Source organism: Myotis daubentonii, chromosome 4 (genome assembly GCF_963259705.1).
Source record: "Myotis daubentonii chromosome 4, mMyoDau2.1, whole genome shotgun sequence".
Lineage (NCBI taxonomy): Eukaryota > Metazoa > Chordata > Mammalia > Chiroptera > Vespertilionidae > Myotis > Myotis daubentonii.
The window spans coordinates 62,016,056-62,030,065 of NC_081843.1; the positions used below are offsets into that span (position 1 = coordinate 62,016,056).

Genomic DNA, 14,010 nt, shown 5'->3' on the forward strand with positions numbered 1-14,010 from the left:
TCCCTCTCCCTTCCTCTCTGTAAAAAATCAATAAAATATATTTAAAAAAATAATTCAGGGTAAGTCTTTCTAGTTTTGAAATATTTACTTTTGCATGAGATTTCTAATATTTACATTTAGAACTGGGGCCAAGAATAATTCATTATGGACCCTAGCCCTTAAAATTCAGTGCTTTAATATTTTAAAAATAATTTTTCAAAGGTTTTGGTGTGCACAGTACAAAGAAAGATCTTTCTGTGTCTTAATACCACTGCTAAATATGCATAAATAATTTCATCTCAAATTCTAGTTAACTATTCATCATTATTTGTCCTGTCATGTGGCCTTTTCTACGTATTTCATGGATGTAATAAAGCTGGATTAAGAAAACAGACAGTGATGCAGGCAAATATGGCCTGACACCTATTTTTGTGTGAATAAAGATTTACTGGAACGCACTTGCACACACAGACACAGACACACACACAGAGAAATAAAATAGGTAGATGTGGCTAACTGGTCCAAAAACTGTTGGATTACGAAAGTGTTCATTTTGACATAGGAGTCGAAAACGAGGTTAATAGTGGTTGCATCAATCAATCAAGATCTGTGCCTGTGTATCAGGGCTCTTACCCTATGATGGAAAGTTCTAGAGAAGTGTAACCCAGCAGTGCCCTTGGGCAGACAGCTTCTTCTCACCAGTATCTCCACAGCCCCAGCAAAACCTGTGTCGATTCCCTCACCTTCCCAACCCACCCATTTCCTACAAGTACACTCAGAATAACAAGGATCACAGATTTTTTAGGTATGCCTACCCTGCTGAAAGTAGGATGAATACCACATTTTTAAAGGAAGATTAAAACAAAAAACCCAAAGGCAAAATATAGGAACATAAAGTGCAAAGTCTTGCACTTAGTAGAGGGTGTAAGATGGGGGAGAAGTGAAGTGGGACACAGATAAAGAAAATGTGAAAGCTTCCCAGCAGAGCTCTGGCTAATTTCCAAATCCCAAACCACAAAACCCATTCAGTTCCAGTTGTATCTGTTATAGTATTCAAACTCAAAGTATACAAGTATTAGAGGGTATGTAAGTTTAACAATGAAAAAGGACGTCAGAAGAGATAAAAACTAAACATAAGTGGAATCAATAGTAAGCAGCCATTTAATTCTGGGAGAACAAAACAAAAGTAACTTGCTCTTTGCATTCCAAATAGTTCAAAATTCCAGACTTACTGGAGAGATGTAAGGGGCCTGCGTGGTGGATAGGGAGAGAAACATTTAAGGGAAAATGTCATGAGAAAATGGGCTTTGGTATCATTAACACTATGGTACTGGGAATATCAAGACATAAATCATTTTATTTTTAATACAAATCAGAGTTTCAAACCTTGCACAAGAAAACTGCATGCATTACTTCACTGCTTCTTATGGAATTATTTTTGGTAAACAGGAAAATATCTAGAAATAAAATAACTGCAACAAAAAGGGTGGGTTTGAGGGAGACATACTAAATACTGAGCTACATAAAATGAACCTGAAGCACATATATTTTTAAAATGCCAAGCTTATATGGCAAGGATCCAGAGTAAGGCTACAGATCTAGAGAAGATAACTAGAAAAGAGAAGCACAGCGATCCCATTCTAGCTCCAAGAAAACACCACATTTCTTCTCAAAGAGAAAAATGCGCCACTGGTTCTAGACATATGAAGGAAATAAAAATTTCCCACCCCTTGTAAATCAGTTCCCGGATTTCCTCTAGGAGGTTATGTAACACAAGGCTTGGAGTCACATTTGGAGAATCAAACTCATCTTTTTAAAACTAAAACTAATCTGAATTTTCACAGCAAAACAATTTTATTCTACTTTATTGTGGGGCTGCAAATACAATACTAAGTACTAACGTTTCTGCATCGATGTATTGTATTTGTTTAAATCTTGAATGATGTATGGGAAAACTACTTTGGCTTAGTATAAGTGATACATGGCTACACTAAAGTTGTAATAAATACTCTATTATTATAGGAGCTAGCACTTATTGGGACCTGCTACATGCCAGTTTCTATACGAAGATAGAAACTGAACTATCTCATTTACTCTCCAGCACAGCTCTAGGGGGCAGGGATTATTATATTTACTTTATACATAGGGAAAGTAAGGCGCAAAGAGAACAACTGACTAAGTAGCACTGTGAGGATCTGAAATCAGGTCCTTTTAATATCAAAGCCTGTACTGTATCTGCTCTGTTATATTTAATATTCTGACTCAGTACATGTCAAATATCAGCTGATGAATACAATCAACTTTAATATCTCTGATGTGCTTTTATTTAACACCAAGAGAAGAAAAGCACCTTATAAAGAATAACTCTACAAATGTATTCTACTATGTCTGCAAACCATTATAACCTAGAAAATTATACCTGGTTACAAATTCAGTGCCTTAAATAGGGCCTAACCAAACAAAAGGTGATTTTATGATAAAACATAACAATCAGTAAATGGCAGTAACAATCATTGGGGCTTATTTTAATCTATTTGTAAGATTTCATTGGATCACAAGTACTGTTGTTTGCTAAATTAACAACATAAACAGGAAAGAGTTAACAGCTCAAAGAAAAAAATGTAAAAGGTAATCCTAACATCCTAATTCAGCTTATTTTATATTCCTGACATATTTCCTCTATTCCCTGAATGGTTGATCAAGTTCAAGTAGAACCAATGAGTTTTAAGACTGTAAAGTCTTTCACAATGAAATGCCAAAGTTAAAAGCAGTGTTTTATTTGCTTGCATGGACTTCAAACAATAAATTCTTTATCAATGCTTCTTATGATCAGCAGCATCTCTTTCATAACTAGGAGTTTAATAGCATCACTATTATTGAAAAGGCCTGTTTTTCATTTGTTTTTGTCTATTAATGTAAACTTCCTTTAATCACAAATTTACTTGGACAAGTGATCTTTTTCCACAATATAGAAATTTGTACATTCTATACATTTCCTTAGAAAGGTATATTAGTTCCTTATTGCCCCAAATTCGGTTTTTAAAACTTGCTAAATGTAAAAATCTCACATAATGATAATTTGTATTCTCTTTTTCAGACACTAAACTTTCTTCTGTTACAAAATCTAATCTTTAGTAGCAATGTAACTCTAATACCAGTAAAGAATCAGGCATTTTCAAATAAGATTAAGCGAAAACATTAAAAAATATGATGTTATTGTGTACTGAAAACATAAGTGTCAGGGAGTAGATTCCCTTCTCCCTCTATCGAACAGTCAAGAATCGAATTAGCATTTATCAATTTCATTACCATTGCTGTCAATTATCGCAAAATTTAAAGCTTTTAAAAAATTCCAAGCATATTAGTAGTATCATTTCTGATTTATGGATCACTAAAATCAAATGCCTAATATATCAAGAGTATCCGTATTATTAAAATTAAAAACACTAGTTAAAAAATGTCAAAGGTACATAGCAATATGAATGAGTTCTTTAAAATTAAGTCTCAGTCCCTTTCTTTCTCCTTCCAGGTGCTGTTTCTGACTGCCCGGTGGAATGTATGTGTGCCTGCGGAGCTTCAGAGAGAGGGTTTATTTTTAGAACACTAATATTACGCTATCACTCCCAGGGCAGGCATGAAAACATTGCTCTCTGCTGGCGAAACTTGGTGACCCCGTCCCTCGTGGTTGGCACTCTCAGCTGTCAGCGTCTACCAAGGGACTGGGCACAGCCGCGCGGTGTGAGCGCTCCGCTTCCCCTGGGCTTTGCGCCTTGTAAGAGTGCGCTTTGGGCTGCTCCCTGCCCGACGAAACAAAGAACCAAAGGTTTCCTCTCCAATGTTCGAAAATGCTACCCGGTGATCCGGTCACTTCACATACATAAAAGGGGGAGGGGGGGAGGAAGAGGAAAAAAAGGAAAGAAAATTGGTGTCCGCCTCATCAGAGAGCAGCGCCGCGCCTTACCCAGACGGGACAATCGTGGACCACCAGCTTGACGTTCCCAAACGCGCTGGCCTGGTACTCGGTGAACACCGGGCGCGCCACGGTGCTGGTCGCGCTCAGCAACAAGCTGCTCTCGTCCCCCGAGACCAGCGGGCTCCTCCCCAGGTACGTGCGGATGAGCCCGGACGGCCGGCTGTCCTGGTGGAAGGAGTCCCCCTCGTTCCCCAGCGCCACGATGTGGATGGACCTGCGGGGCACAGAGGGGCCGAGCGAGAGGAGCGCGCGGTCAGCGCCCGGAGCACTCGGTCCGAACAGGAAGTGCGGGGCGGGCGCGCGGAGGCCGGGCACCAGCCCCTGCCCTGGGGCGCAGCACGCGCGCCGGGGAGAGACAATGGCAGGACCCCGCCGCGTACGTACATGATCTCAAATCCCAGGGCCGGGCGACGACTCGGAGAAAGGCGGCTCCCCGCGGCCTCCCGGTCCGGTGAGCGACGCGCGGACCCGCAATCAGCTCATCCCCGGCCGCGACCCCCTCGCGTGCTCCACCGCGGCGCGGCCGACGCAGAGCGGGCCCCGCCGGGCAGCGAGCACCGGGTGGGGGGCGTGCGGGGCCAGCCGAGTGCGTGGGGCCGGCCGGTCAGGAAGTGCCCGGGAACATCCAGGGCGGCCGCGCCGCTCCCCACCTCCGGCCACCGCCACCGCCGCCCCGGGAGCCCTGGGCGCCCCGGCGCTGCAGCCCGTCTCCGCCACGCTCCCTCGGCCGGGCAGCTGTCGCTGTCTGCGGCTTCTGCTGTTTCTTCCGCTGCTCCTCCTCCTGGCCGTAGGGGGTTCGGAGAAAAGCTGGGCCTCCGCCCCCTCGGCGGGGCGGGCGGGGAGGGCGCAGCACGTGCCGGCCTCGGGGGGTCGGGCGGACGCGGGGGACGCGCAGCCGGGGAGGCCCCGGAGCCCGGGAGGCGGCGGAATATATAAATGAATAAATGCACCGCCCAAGCCGGCGGCGGAATATATAAATGAATAAATGCACCGCCCAAGCCGGAGCTCCCGATCGCCAATCCGCCCGCAGCAAGTTTGTTCAACTCGAAAGGCTGTAACCAGAGCCAGGGAAAGGGGGGTGGGGCGCTGAGGCCCCGCTCCCTGAAGACTGGAAAAAGGAGGTTAGTGAAGCGAGGGATTCACGCCCGGCGGCCGGACGTTTCCCCCGTGGCCTGGACCCAGAGTGTTTCACCACGTCTGCCGCTTTGTCGTTTGTCAACACGTACTTCAGCTCCTTTCCAAATTCGCGCTTGCGGGGTGCGGTGGGGGAGGGCGGCATTCATGCTGGTGCAGAAAGGGCTCTTTGTTCACACACCAATTGGCTAATATCGCTTCGGGGGGGATTATTTACAATTTCAAGCTACGTTTGGCATATTTTACCAAAAACTGCAGGATATTAAGTGCTGGGGTTCTTAGTGCCGTGGTTTTAAACAAGTTATGCATGAGGTGTTCGACGCGTTTACAAGCTGAATGTTAGTTTTCTTGGAGATTTTTCCCCCCAGCACACATTATGGCTACGTATTTCATAATAGACCCTGGACCAACTGCAAAAATAATGTTCATGCTAATGCAAGGATACTTTAGATTCCTTCATGAAAACGCACTGTAGCAAAGGGTATGAATGTCTCTAAAGGGCCTCACACTACGTACCTCGGTGCAAATGAACACTGGAATCACTAATACCAAGAAGGGCCAGAGGTTACCCGGGGCTCAGCTTCTCCATAAACATGAACATTCTTACAAGTGCTCTGTGTTGAAAGAGTTCTTGTTTATCCCTTTATTCATTTATTTCGCCCTACTTTAAAATTTTACTGCTGCTTTTCTCAACAGAGCTATTTTGAGGATATGAAGTAGAAGTACTGAGTAGAGCAGTGAGAAGACTAGGGTAAGAGGCCTTTGGGACGATGGGCCCTTGTTGCTCCCATGAAAAGAGTGTAATAGCATCTTATGCTCAGATAGGGCATGGTAGGAGGCATTCTTTCTGTAGTCACTGATTTTTTTTAAAAAAAAATTAATTTCCCTTTGTACTTAGTATAATTTATCTTTTAGTCTCCAGAACCCAAGCCATCCTATAATATTTAAGTACAAGAAAACCTTTTCTCTTGGGTCAATAGAAAATATATTTTCTCGTAGCCTTTTCCAGTGACCACAGGTCAAAATCAAAGACACATAATGGATGCATGGATAAATAAAAATGTGATATATACACACAATGACATATTAGCCTCAAAAACAAGGAAATTCTGTCATATGTTAAAACATGAATGAATCTTTAGGGCATTTTAGTAAGTGAAATTAGCCAATCACAAAAGAACCAAATACTGAATTTTCCCACTTATATGAGGTAGTTTAAGGTAGTCACACTCTTAGAAACAGTGGTCACCAAGGACTGGAGAGAGGGGGAAGGGAGGAGTTGTTTGTTCAATGAGTATAGTTTCAGTTGCAAGATGAAAAAGTTCTAGAGATCTGTTGCAAACAAGAGGCATATAGTTAACACTACTGTAATGTACAGTTGAAAATGGTGAGGATGCCAAATCTTCTTGTGTTTTTACCACAATACCAAAAAGAGGGAGAGAGATACTGGGAAGTGGCAGGAAGGGAGACAGGATGCATTTCCCCTCAGTTATTATGGGAGCCAGCCCTGTGCTGAGTAGGCATGGGAGCTACTAAGACACATAAGACTCAGTCTTTACCCTTGAGAAGCTAAGTCTACTACTAAAGGTCACTATATGGTGAATATTAATGCACCCAATTCTTTTGAAAACATACTGGTTTCTTAAATAATTCTAATACAGGCTAATGAATCTAGTAACAGAAGTGGAACTACAAGAGTAAAGTCCAGTGAACATTAAGCAGAGATCTGAGTCTTCTGTATCATTAGAGCAAGTTCCTAGAGAAGTAAACATTGTCTGAGGTCTTAAAAGATGAAGAGGAGATTTGGAGGAAGAAAAGGCTGGGAGGGAAGGAGTACTGGATGTCATATGCAAATCACATGCAAAGGTCTGAAAACATGGAAGATCGGGACTTGTTCTGGCGACAAGAGCTGAAATGAGTGCTGCCCAGCAGATCCCTTTATTACAGCAGGTGGAAAAGAGAGTGGTAGAGACTTCCAAAGGCAGATCTGGTGATGTTCAAGTTATAGATTGGGAATCCCTGGACCAACCTCTGAATGTATGACAAAGCCTGGCTAGATGCTAACCAAAACCCATTTTCTCTTCCAGGACCCATAGCTAAACCATATTTACCAAAGTTTTTGCATGTAGGTAGGATCATATGATGAGTTCTCACCAGTGGAACATAATCCCTGCTGAGCAGTTAAGAGAAGGTGTGCCTTCTGCACTCTTTTTTATCTTCCTATCTACCAACTGGATGAAACTAGGTCAACCTTGACACCAAATGTTTGAATTTGTTGGTCCGCAGTGTGGAAGAAGCTTGAGTCCCTAAATGACCAGTCACAGTAAAGCCTCCTCACAGCATGCATTGTACTGTAAGATGAATGAGAAAACATATATTTATTGAGTTAAACCAGGCATTTTGGGGTCAGTTATTACGGCAGTTAGTGCTAATTATCTTGGTTAATATACTATAACAGATGATCCATTTCCTGATATCTTAATGATTTTTTTCATAATTATCTTAAAACATTTTTATAGTTATTTCCCTTTTATTTACAACTATATGCCTGGTGCATGAAATTCGTGCACTGGGGGGGGGGGGGTCTTCAGCCCGGCCGGGGCTCCACGATGGATTGCCCCTGCAGAGGGAGGCCCAGGCTACCCGCCACAGTACTGCTGCCGGATAGCCTGGGCCTGCCTCTGCAGGGGCGATCATGGAGCCCCCCGACTGATCGATCACCCACCAGCCCGTGGCCTGGGCCTCCCTCTGCAGGGCGATCATCGGGCAATGGCCAGGCCCCTGACCAATCGCATCACACCTGCCTTGGCTGGCCTGGCACCAGTGGGTGTCATAGTGTGGTCGTATGGATGGCCATTCCCCTGTTTGTTCAATTTGCATATTATGCTTTTATTATTATAGATTTTTATTTGGTTTATATATCTGTAGTTTCCCTCATTAATAGCATTAAATGTTTTTTAACCAGGGTGTAACAAATTGGACTATCATATGTTCTCCAAACTCAAGGTCACTGGGGAACACACAGGAAGTACCTCCAGCCCAAACATGTTTTCTGATTTTGTTGGGTGAAATGTCACCATTTTATATTCATTTTGATAGATGTCCATATCCTCAGATTAAAGGTAGCCACAAATGAATGTAAGGAACATGGGAGGTAACTCTGAACTATTATTGGTCCCCAGCTCATGAATATTAATATTCCAACCTTTAAAAAACATGCTGGTTCCTTAATGCCTAAAGAGGAAGCAAGTGTTAGTAAGGGCAGGTCTGAGGAAGGAAGCCTGTCATAAGATTTTTCCTACTGTGTTTCAAAGAAACTAGATTTCCATGGAGGAATCTTCAAATCCACCTGAAGAGGTAAGGGAGAAACATGCCTAGAGGGGTCTGAGCCCCTACTGCTCCCACATCAAAGTCCTATTGCCATCTATTTTTTTAATATTAGAGTTTCATGTTCATTTTTGTTAAAAAATAGGGCTTTCTAATGTTACAAATATAAGACTGCTTATCTAGAGCAAGGGTCTCCAAAATGGGGTGCAGAAGATGACCCCTTGAACTTCTATTTACAAGCATATATTTGTGTGTGTGTGTGTGTGTGTGTGTGTGTGTGTGTGTGTGTGTGTAACCAAAAGAGGGAAAGAAACTAAATTTTACTAATATTTAATATGAGGCTTGGCGCTGGCTGGCACTGCTATTTGATCTGTAAGTGGGCAAGCACTAGGTGTTCTTGGGAGTGGGTGGGAGCACAGCACAAGGTGGGGGACAGAGGGCTCTCTCCTTTGTTGATTGTCAACATATTGCCACATGTTGCAGCTTTTGTATCTAAGCGGATTTATGGATGATATTTAAGTAAACTAATTGTTACAGCATGGACCAATGGAGATAATATTAATGATGCAATAATAGGCAAACACAATTGGCTAAGCTGACATTTCTGACACCCGTTGGGAGCCATATTGGGAGGTGGAAAACTAATGACTAATCAGATCTGACAATAAGTTGGCCACAATAATTGAAACATTGGTTCAGGTGTGAATTTGCATCTTACTTTTGCTAACATCAACTTCACTCTAAGTGTGTAGTATAGTTAATAGATAACGATATGCTGAACTGATCACAATTAGGTAGCCATTTAAAAACTAGGCATCCAGACATGAAGATAAAACTCAACAATATTTGCAGGATATTAAAGTAAATTACTATTCAAACTGATACTCTAAAGAAAACTCACCAATTATAACTGCTATAAAGCCTCTTCTGAACTTTCTTTAAAAACGGGAAAGTCAAAAAGCAGCATACATTTGAGAAAATAGTTTTCTTCTTGCCAAGATAAAAATGGCTGAAATATACATGGGACACAAATGGAACAAAACAACAACTGCATTCCTTTGACAGCAAACACCTTGAGAATATGGATATAAAATATTGCTCAAGACCCAAAGACATAGCTATTGGAACAAGGTACACAGTGTGGGAAATTAAGATAAGGTTAAACCGAAGGCACAGGCCGTTTTAATATATATATATATATATCTCATGTTATGGTTTTAACAGATTCAGTTTCAGTGTGGTACTTACTAGATTGTGTTTTAATAATAAAATACATTTTAAAATAACATTTTTGGTGAGACATTAAAGGAAAGTGATAATTGAGAGGATATTCTTTCTCTAGTACATCTTTCAATGATATTTTTAAAAACAATTGACTTAAAAAAATAAAAAAAAACTGTTGTATATAAAACATATATAAGTGTAACCACTGATGGATTAGTTGTTTAGACTAAAAAAATATTTTTACATAAAGGAAGGAGTCCAAACTAAGATTACAATGAGAGCAACTACATTAAATTCATTCACGATATATCTCATAGACAGTTATTTTAGAGAAGAACCTGGAGCCAGAACACACACAATATAGGATATTATCAATGTGGTTAGTTGTATGAAAGCAAGATTTGTATAGCTGAATTTTTTAAAACATTTCCTTATTGTGAAGTATCACACACATAAAGAAAGGTGTATAATATCTATGCACATAAGTTAATAAGTAATTATAAAATAAACATTTCTAAACATCCTCCAGGTCAGGAGAATAGAGCGTTATCAGCACTCATGCAAGGTCTACAACGCGCGCGCGGACACACACACACGCACACACGCACACACGCACACACGCACACATGCACACACGCACACGCACCTATCTGGTTGCCCTCCCTCAGTTATCTTCTTTTTATCAGAGATAATCACAAGCCTGACTTTTGTGATGATTCTTTATTTTTTCTTACAGTCTTAGTACCTATATGTGCATTCCTAAACTCATATGTTGGTTATCCTTCTCACTGAACTTTATAGAAGGGGCATCACAATGGATATACTCTTTGTGTCTGGGTTCTTATGCTTACCATCATTTGTAGGATTTTTCCGTGTTGATGTAGATATGATTTGTTCCTTTCATTTCTTTTTGTTGCTGAATAGCCTTCAATGCGACTATTCATTTATCCATTTCATTGTAGATGGACATATGAGTTATTTCTGGGGTTTTGCCTATTACAAACAAAGCTGCTAGGACTACTCTTGTTTTAAAACATAGTTTCTGCCCTGGCTGGTTTGGCTCAGTGGATAGAGCATTGGCCTGCGGACTGAAGGGTCCCAGGTTCGATTCGGTCAAGGGCACTTGCCTGGGTTGTGGGCTCGACCCCCAGTAGGGGGCATGCAGGAGGCAGCCGATCAATGATTCTCTCTCATCATTGATGTTTCTATCTCTCTCTCTCCCACTCCTTTCCTCTCTGAAATCAATAAAAATATATTTAAAAAGTAAAAATAAAATAAAACATAGTTTCTTGGTGGGTATGCTGTCACAGGGTAGGTGTATGTCCTACTTTGGTAAATAATACCGAACTGATTTCAAAAGTGATTTTAATGATGATACTTCTAATAGCAGGGCACAAGAAATCTACCCATAATCCTTTATACACTTAAATATACTTACTATATGCCAGATATTATAGTAAGTGCTTTACAGATACTGACTTATTTTATTCTCATAATGACCCTATTCAATTAGGCTCTGTTAGAATCCTAATTTAGAGGAGAGAAAATTGAGGCATAGGATGCTAAGTCACTTGCCCACAGCTACACAAGTGGTGAGTAGAGGAATTGGGATTCCAATTTAGACAATTGGATCCAGGATCTGTGCCCCTACCCACTATGCTATGCTGATTATTGCTGTTTCCTTTGTTAGGTAATTTTTTATTGAAAATAGTGCATGTAGCCTCTTTTGTGGTTGAAAATAATGAATATGACCTATAAAAACTCTTATATCTTATAGGATTTTTTAAACCAACCTAAATATTTTTCAAATAAAATTGCTATGGATTTTGAAGTTCTTTGTGAACAATATAAAATGTACAACACTGAATTAGTTTGCTGCAACAAATGAGTAATAGTAGGCAAGATGGAAATGTATTCATCAGATTTCAGCCAACATCTTTGCATAATGAGTGATAGGACTGAAAAATAAGTGTCATGATTTAGTAAAACAGCTAAGGAAGCAGTTCGACCATTTAAATCTACATATCTTGCTCAGTCGGCATGGTTCAGTGATTGAGCTTCGACCTATGAAGCAGGAAGTCAGGGCATGTGCCTGGGTTGCCAGCTCAGTCCCCAGTGTGGGGTGTACAGGCAGTAGCTGATCAATGATTCTCTCTTATCATTGATGTTTCTATTTCTCCCTTTCCCTTCCTCTCTGAAATCAATAAAAATCTCTCTATATAAAAGCCTAAGCGACTATTCAACCATCTGACCAGTAGCTATGACGTGCACTGACGACCAGAGGGCAGATGCTCAACGCAGGAGCTGCCGAGCTGTGATGACTTGGCAGCTGCAGTTCTCAGGTGACACACCCAGAACCAGACAGGAGGGGGCCTGGTTCTGGGCTGTGTCACCTGAGAACCGCCCTCTCACAATCCAGGACCCCTCATGGGATATCAGAGAGCCTGTTTCGGCCCAATCCCTGCAGACCAGTGATCCCACCAGTGCACAAATCTGTGCACCGAGCCTCTAGTATATTATAAATAAATATTGACGGGGGACCTCAGGCAATGCCCCCCGCCCCAGCGCCAGGCCAGGGGACCTGAGGGTACGCCCCCACGCCCAGCACCAGGCCAGGGGACCTGAGGCTGTGCCCCCAAGCCCAGTGGGGCTTGATGGGGGAACCTGAGGCTGCACCCCTCACCCGGCAGGGCTTGACGGGGGACATGAGGCTGTGCCCCATGCCCAGCACTAGGCCGGGGGACCTGAGGCTGCGCTCCCAGCCCAGCGAGGCTTGTCAGGGGTGGGGCCAGCCGGGTCTGGATCTCACCCAATGGGGGTGGGACCAGCCAGGTCTGGGTCTCATGCAATTTTGAGGCACACATGGGTGGACGGGGACTTGACTCTGGGTCCCGCAGCGTGCCCCAGACTCTGCCAGGAGGAAGATTTTCATATACATTTTATTAATTTTCTTTCACCTCTGACACTTCTATTATAGAGAAAGGGCAAATAGCAATATTAAAATATTTCCTCTAATTAATTCCCTTTTAATGTGCATGAATTTCATGCACCAGGCCACTGGTGTAATTTATAAAAATATTGGGGGTATACTCAAAATTATTTCTGATAGGACACTGAGTCAGAAAAGTTTGCAGATCACTTCGTAAGTTATATAAATGTCTAACTACTATGCTGAACACCTGAAACTAAAATAATATTGAATGACAACTGTAATTGAAAAGTAAATAAATTTCCAGAGCTACTGGTCTGGTGCCTAGGGCTGTGCTCTAGAGGGCAAGCCTAGCAGGAAGGACACCGTGGCGGAGTCCTGAGCCACCAGAAAGCAGAACAAAGAATCTGGACTGGCTGCTGGGGGTCAGGGAGGCTATGAGAAAGGAAGTAGGAGAAGGCAACACAGATAGACTGCAGGTCTACTTGCCTAGAAATCAGCCAAGTGAAAAATGTATTTGTATTGTATTAACTAATCTTATGAGTGATAAAGTTAGCAAATTTACACAAAAATCATAAAAATCAAGATTAGCATTATTTTTTTTTTTTACAAGAGCTTGCACGTACTTCATATAGAGTAACCTAAGCAAAGTCATGTACCAGGGTTGGTAGCCATACAGTTAGTCATAAGAAAAGTTGACTTTCCTCATTTTATTATCTGGGTAATTTTTACCAGATAAATAGCCAACAGTTTTTTTCTAAATTGTAGATTTTTTCTAAGGCACAAGGCTGAAATATCCTCAATTCTGTTTGGAGAAGCTAAAGTGGGAATCCAGAATGTTATTTATATGCAAAATACTGCTATCCCATGCTCTTTCAGAAAAGGATTTTTGTTACCAATCCACCTCTATCATTGTGCCCAGTCGTGTTTTCAAAACAACTGTTCTGCTGTTTTGTTTTGTTTTATTTCAGTTAAAATGTTACTTTAAAATACCAATACATATTTATTCCTTTGAACTAGGACTGCCTATTTCTGCCAGCATTTCTCAAAGGGTTGAACTTCAAAACAGTCTGGTTATATGGCCTTTAATATGTCTGTTGTGTTATTTACCCCTTGAAAAATATGTATACAAGTATCCAATCAAGCACTGTTGGTTATATTATTTATTTATACATAATATTTTGTGAAGTTGTCCATTTGTAGCCAAACAGAAATACAGGATATTAGATTTGAATTCTTTGCCTATAGACCTTCTTTTTGAAGAACTCAGGTACATTTTAAAAATAGCCCAGCTGGCATGGCTCAGTGGTTGAGCGTCGATGAATCAGGAGGTCTTGGTTTGATTCCCAGTCAGGGCACATGCCCAGGTTGTGGGCTTGATCCCCAGTATGGGATGTGCAGGAGGCAGCCAATCAGTGATTCTCTATCATCGTTGATGTTTCTC

General features: G+C 41.8%; 2 protein-coding genes across 7 annotated transcripts in view; one reads left to right on the forward strand and one right to left on the reverse strand.

Annotated features, from left to right (window-relative positions):
* The window catches only part of RHOBTB3 (Rho related BTB domain containing 3), a 50,460-nt gene extending 45,655 nt beyond the window's left edge, over nt 1-4,805 (reverse strand). For all 5 annotated transcript variants that reach the window (XM_059694074.1, XM_059694075.1, XM_059694073.1 and 2 more), the window contains exons 1-2: nt 4,337-4,805; nt 3,941-4,166 (exon numbers count right to left, since the gene is read on the reverse strand). In XM_059694074.1, coding sequence (XP_059550057.1) covers nt 3,941-4,166; nt 4,337-4,338 — 228 coding nt within the window. In that variant the 5' untranslated portion in view covers nt 4,339-4,805. The remainder of the gene's footprint in view (nt 1-3,940; nt 4,167-4,336) is intronic.
* A 33-nt stretch (nt 4,806-4,838) lies between these two features.
* Nucleotides 4,839-14,010, forward strand: part of SPATA9 (spermatogenesis associated 9) — a 56,027-nt gene continuing 46,855 nt past the window's right edge. For both annotated transcript variants that reach the window (XR_009452622.1, XR_009452621.1), the window contains exon 1: nt 4,839-5,073. The gene's annotated coding sequence lies outside the window, so the exon portion shown is untranslated. The remainder of the gene's footprint in view (nt 5,074-14,010) is intronic.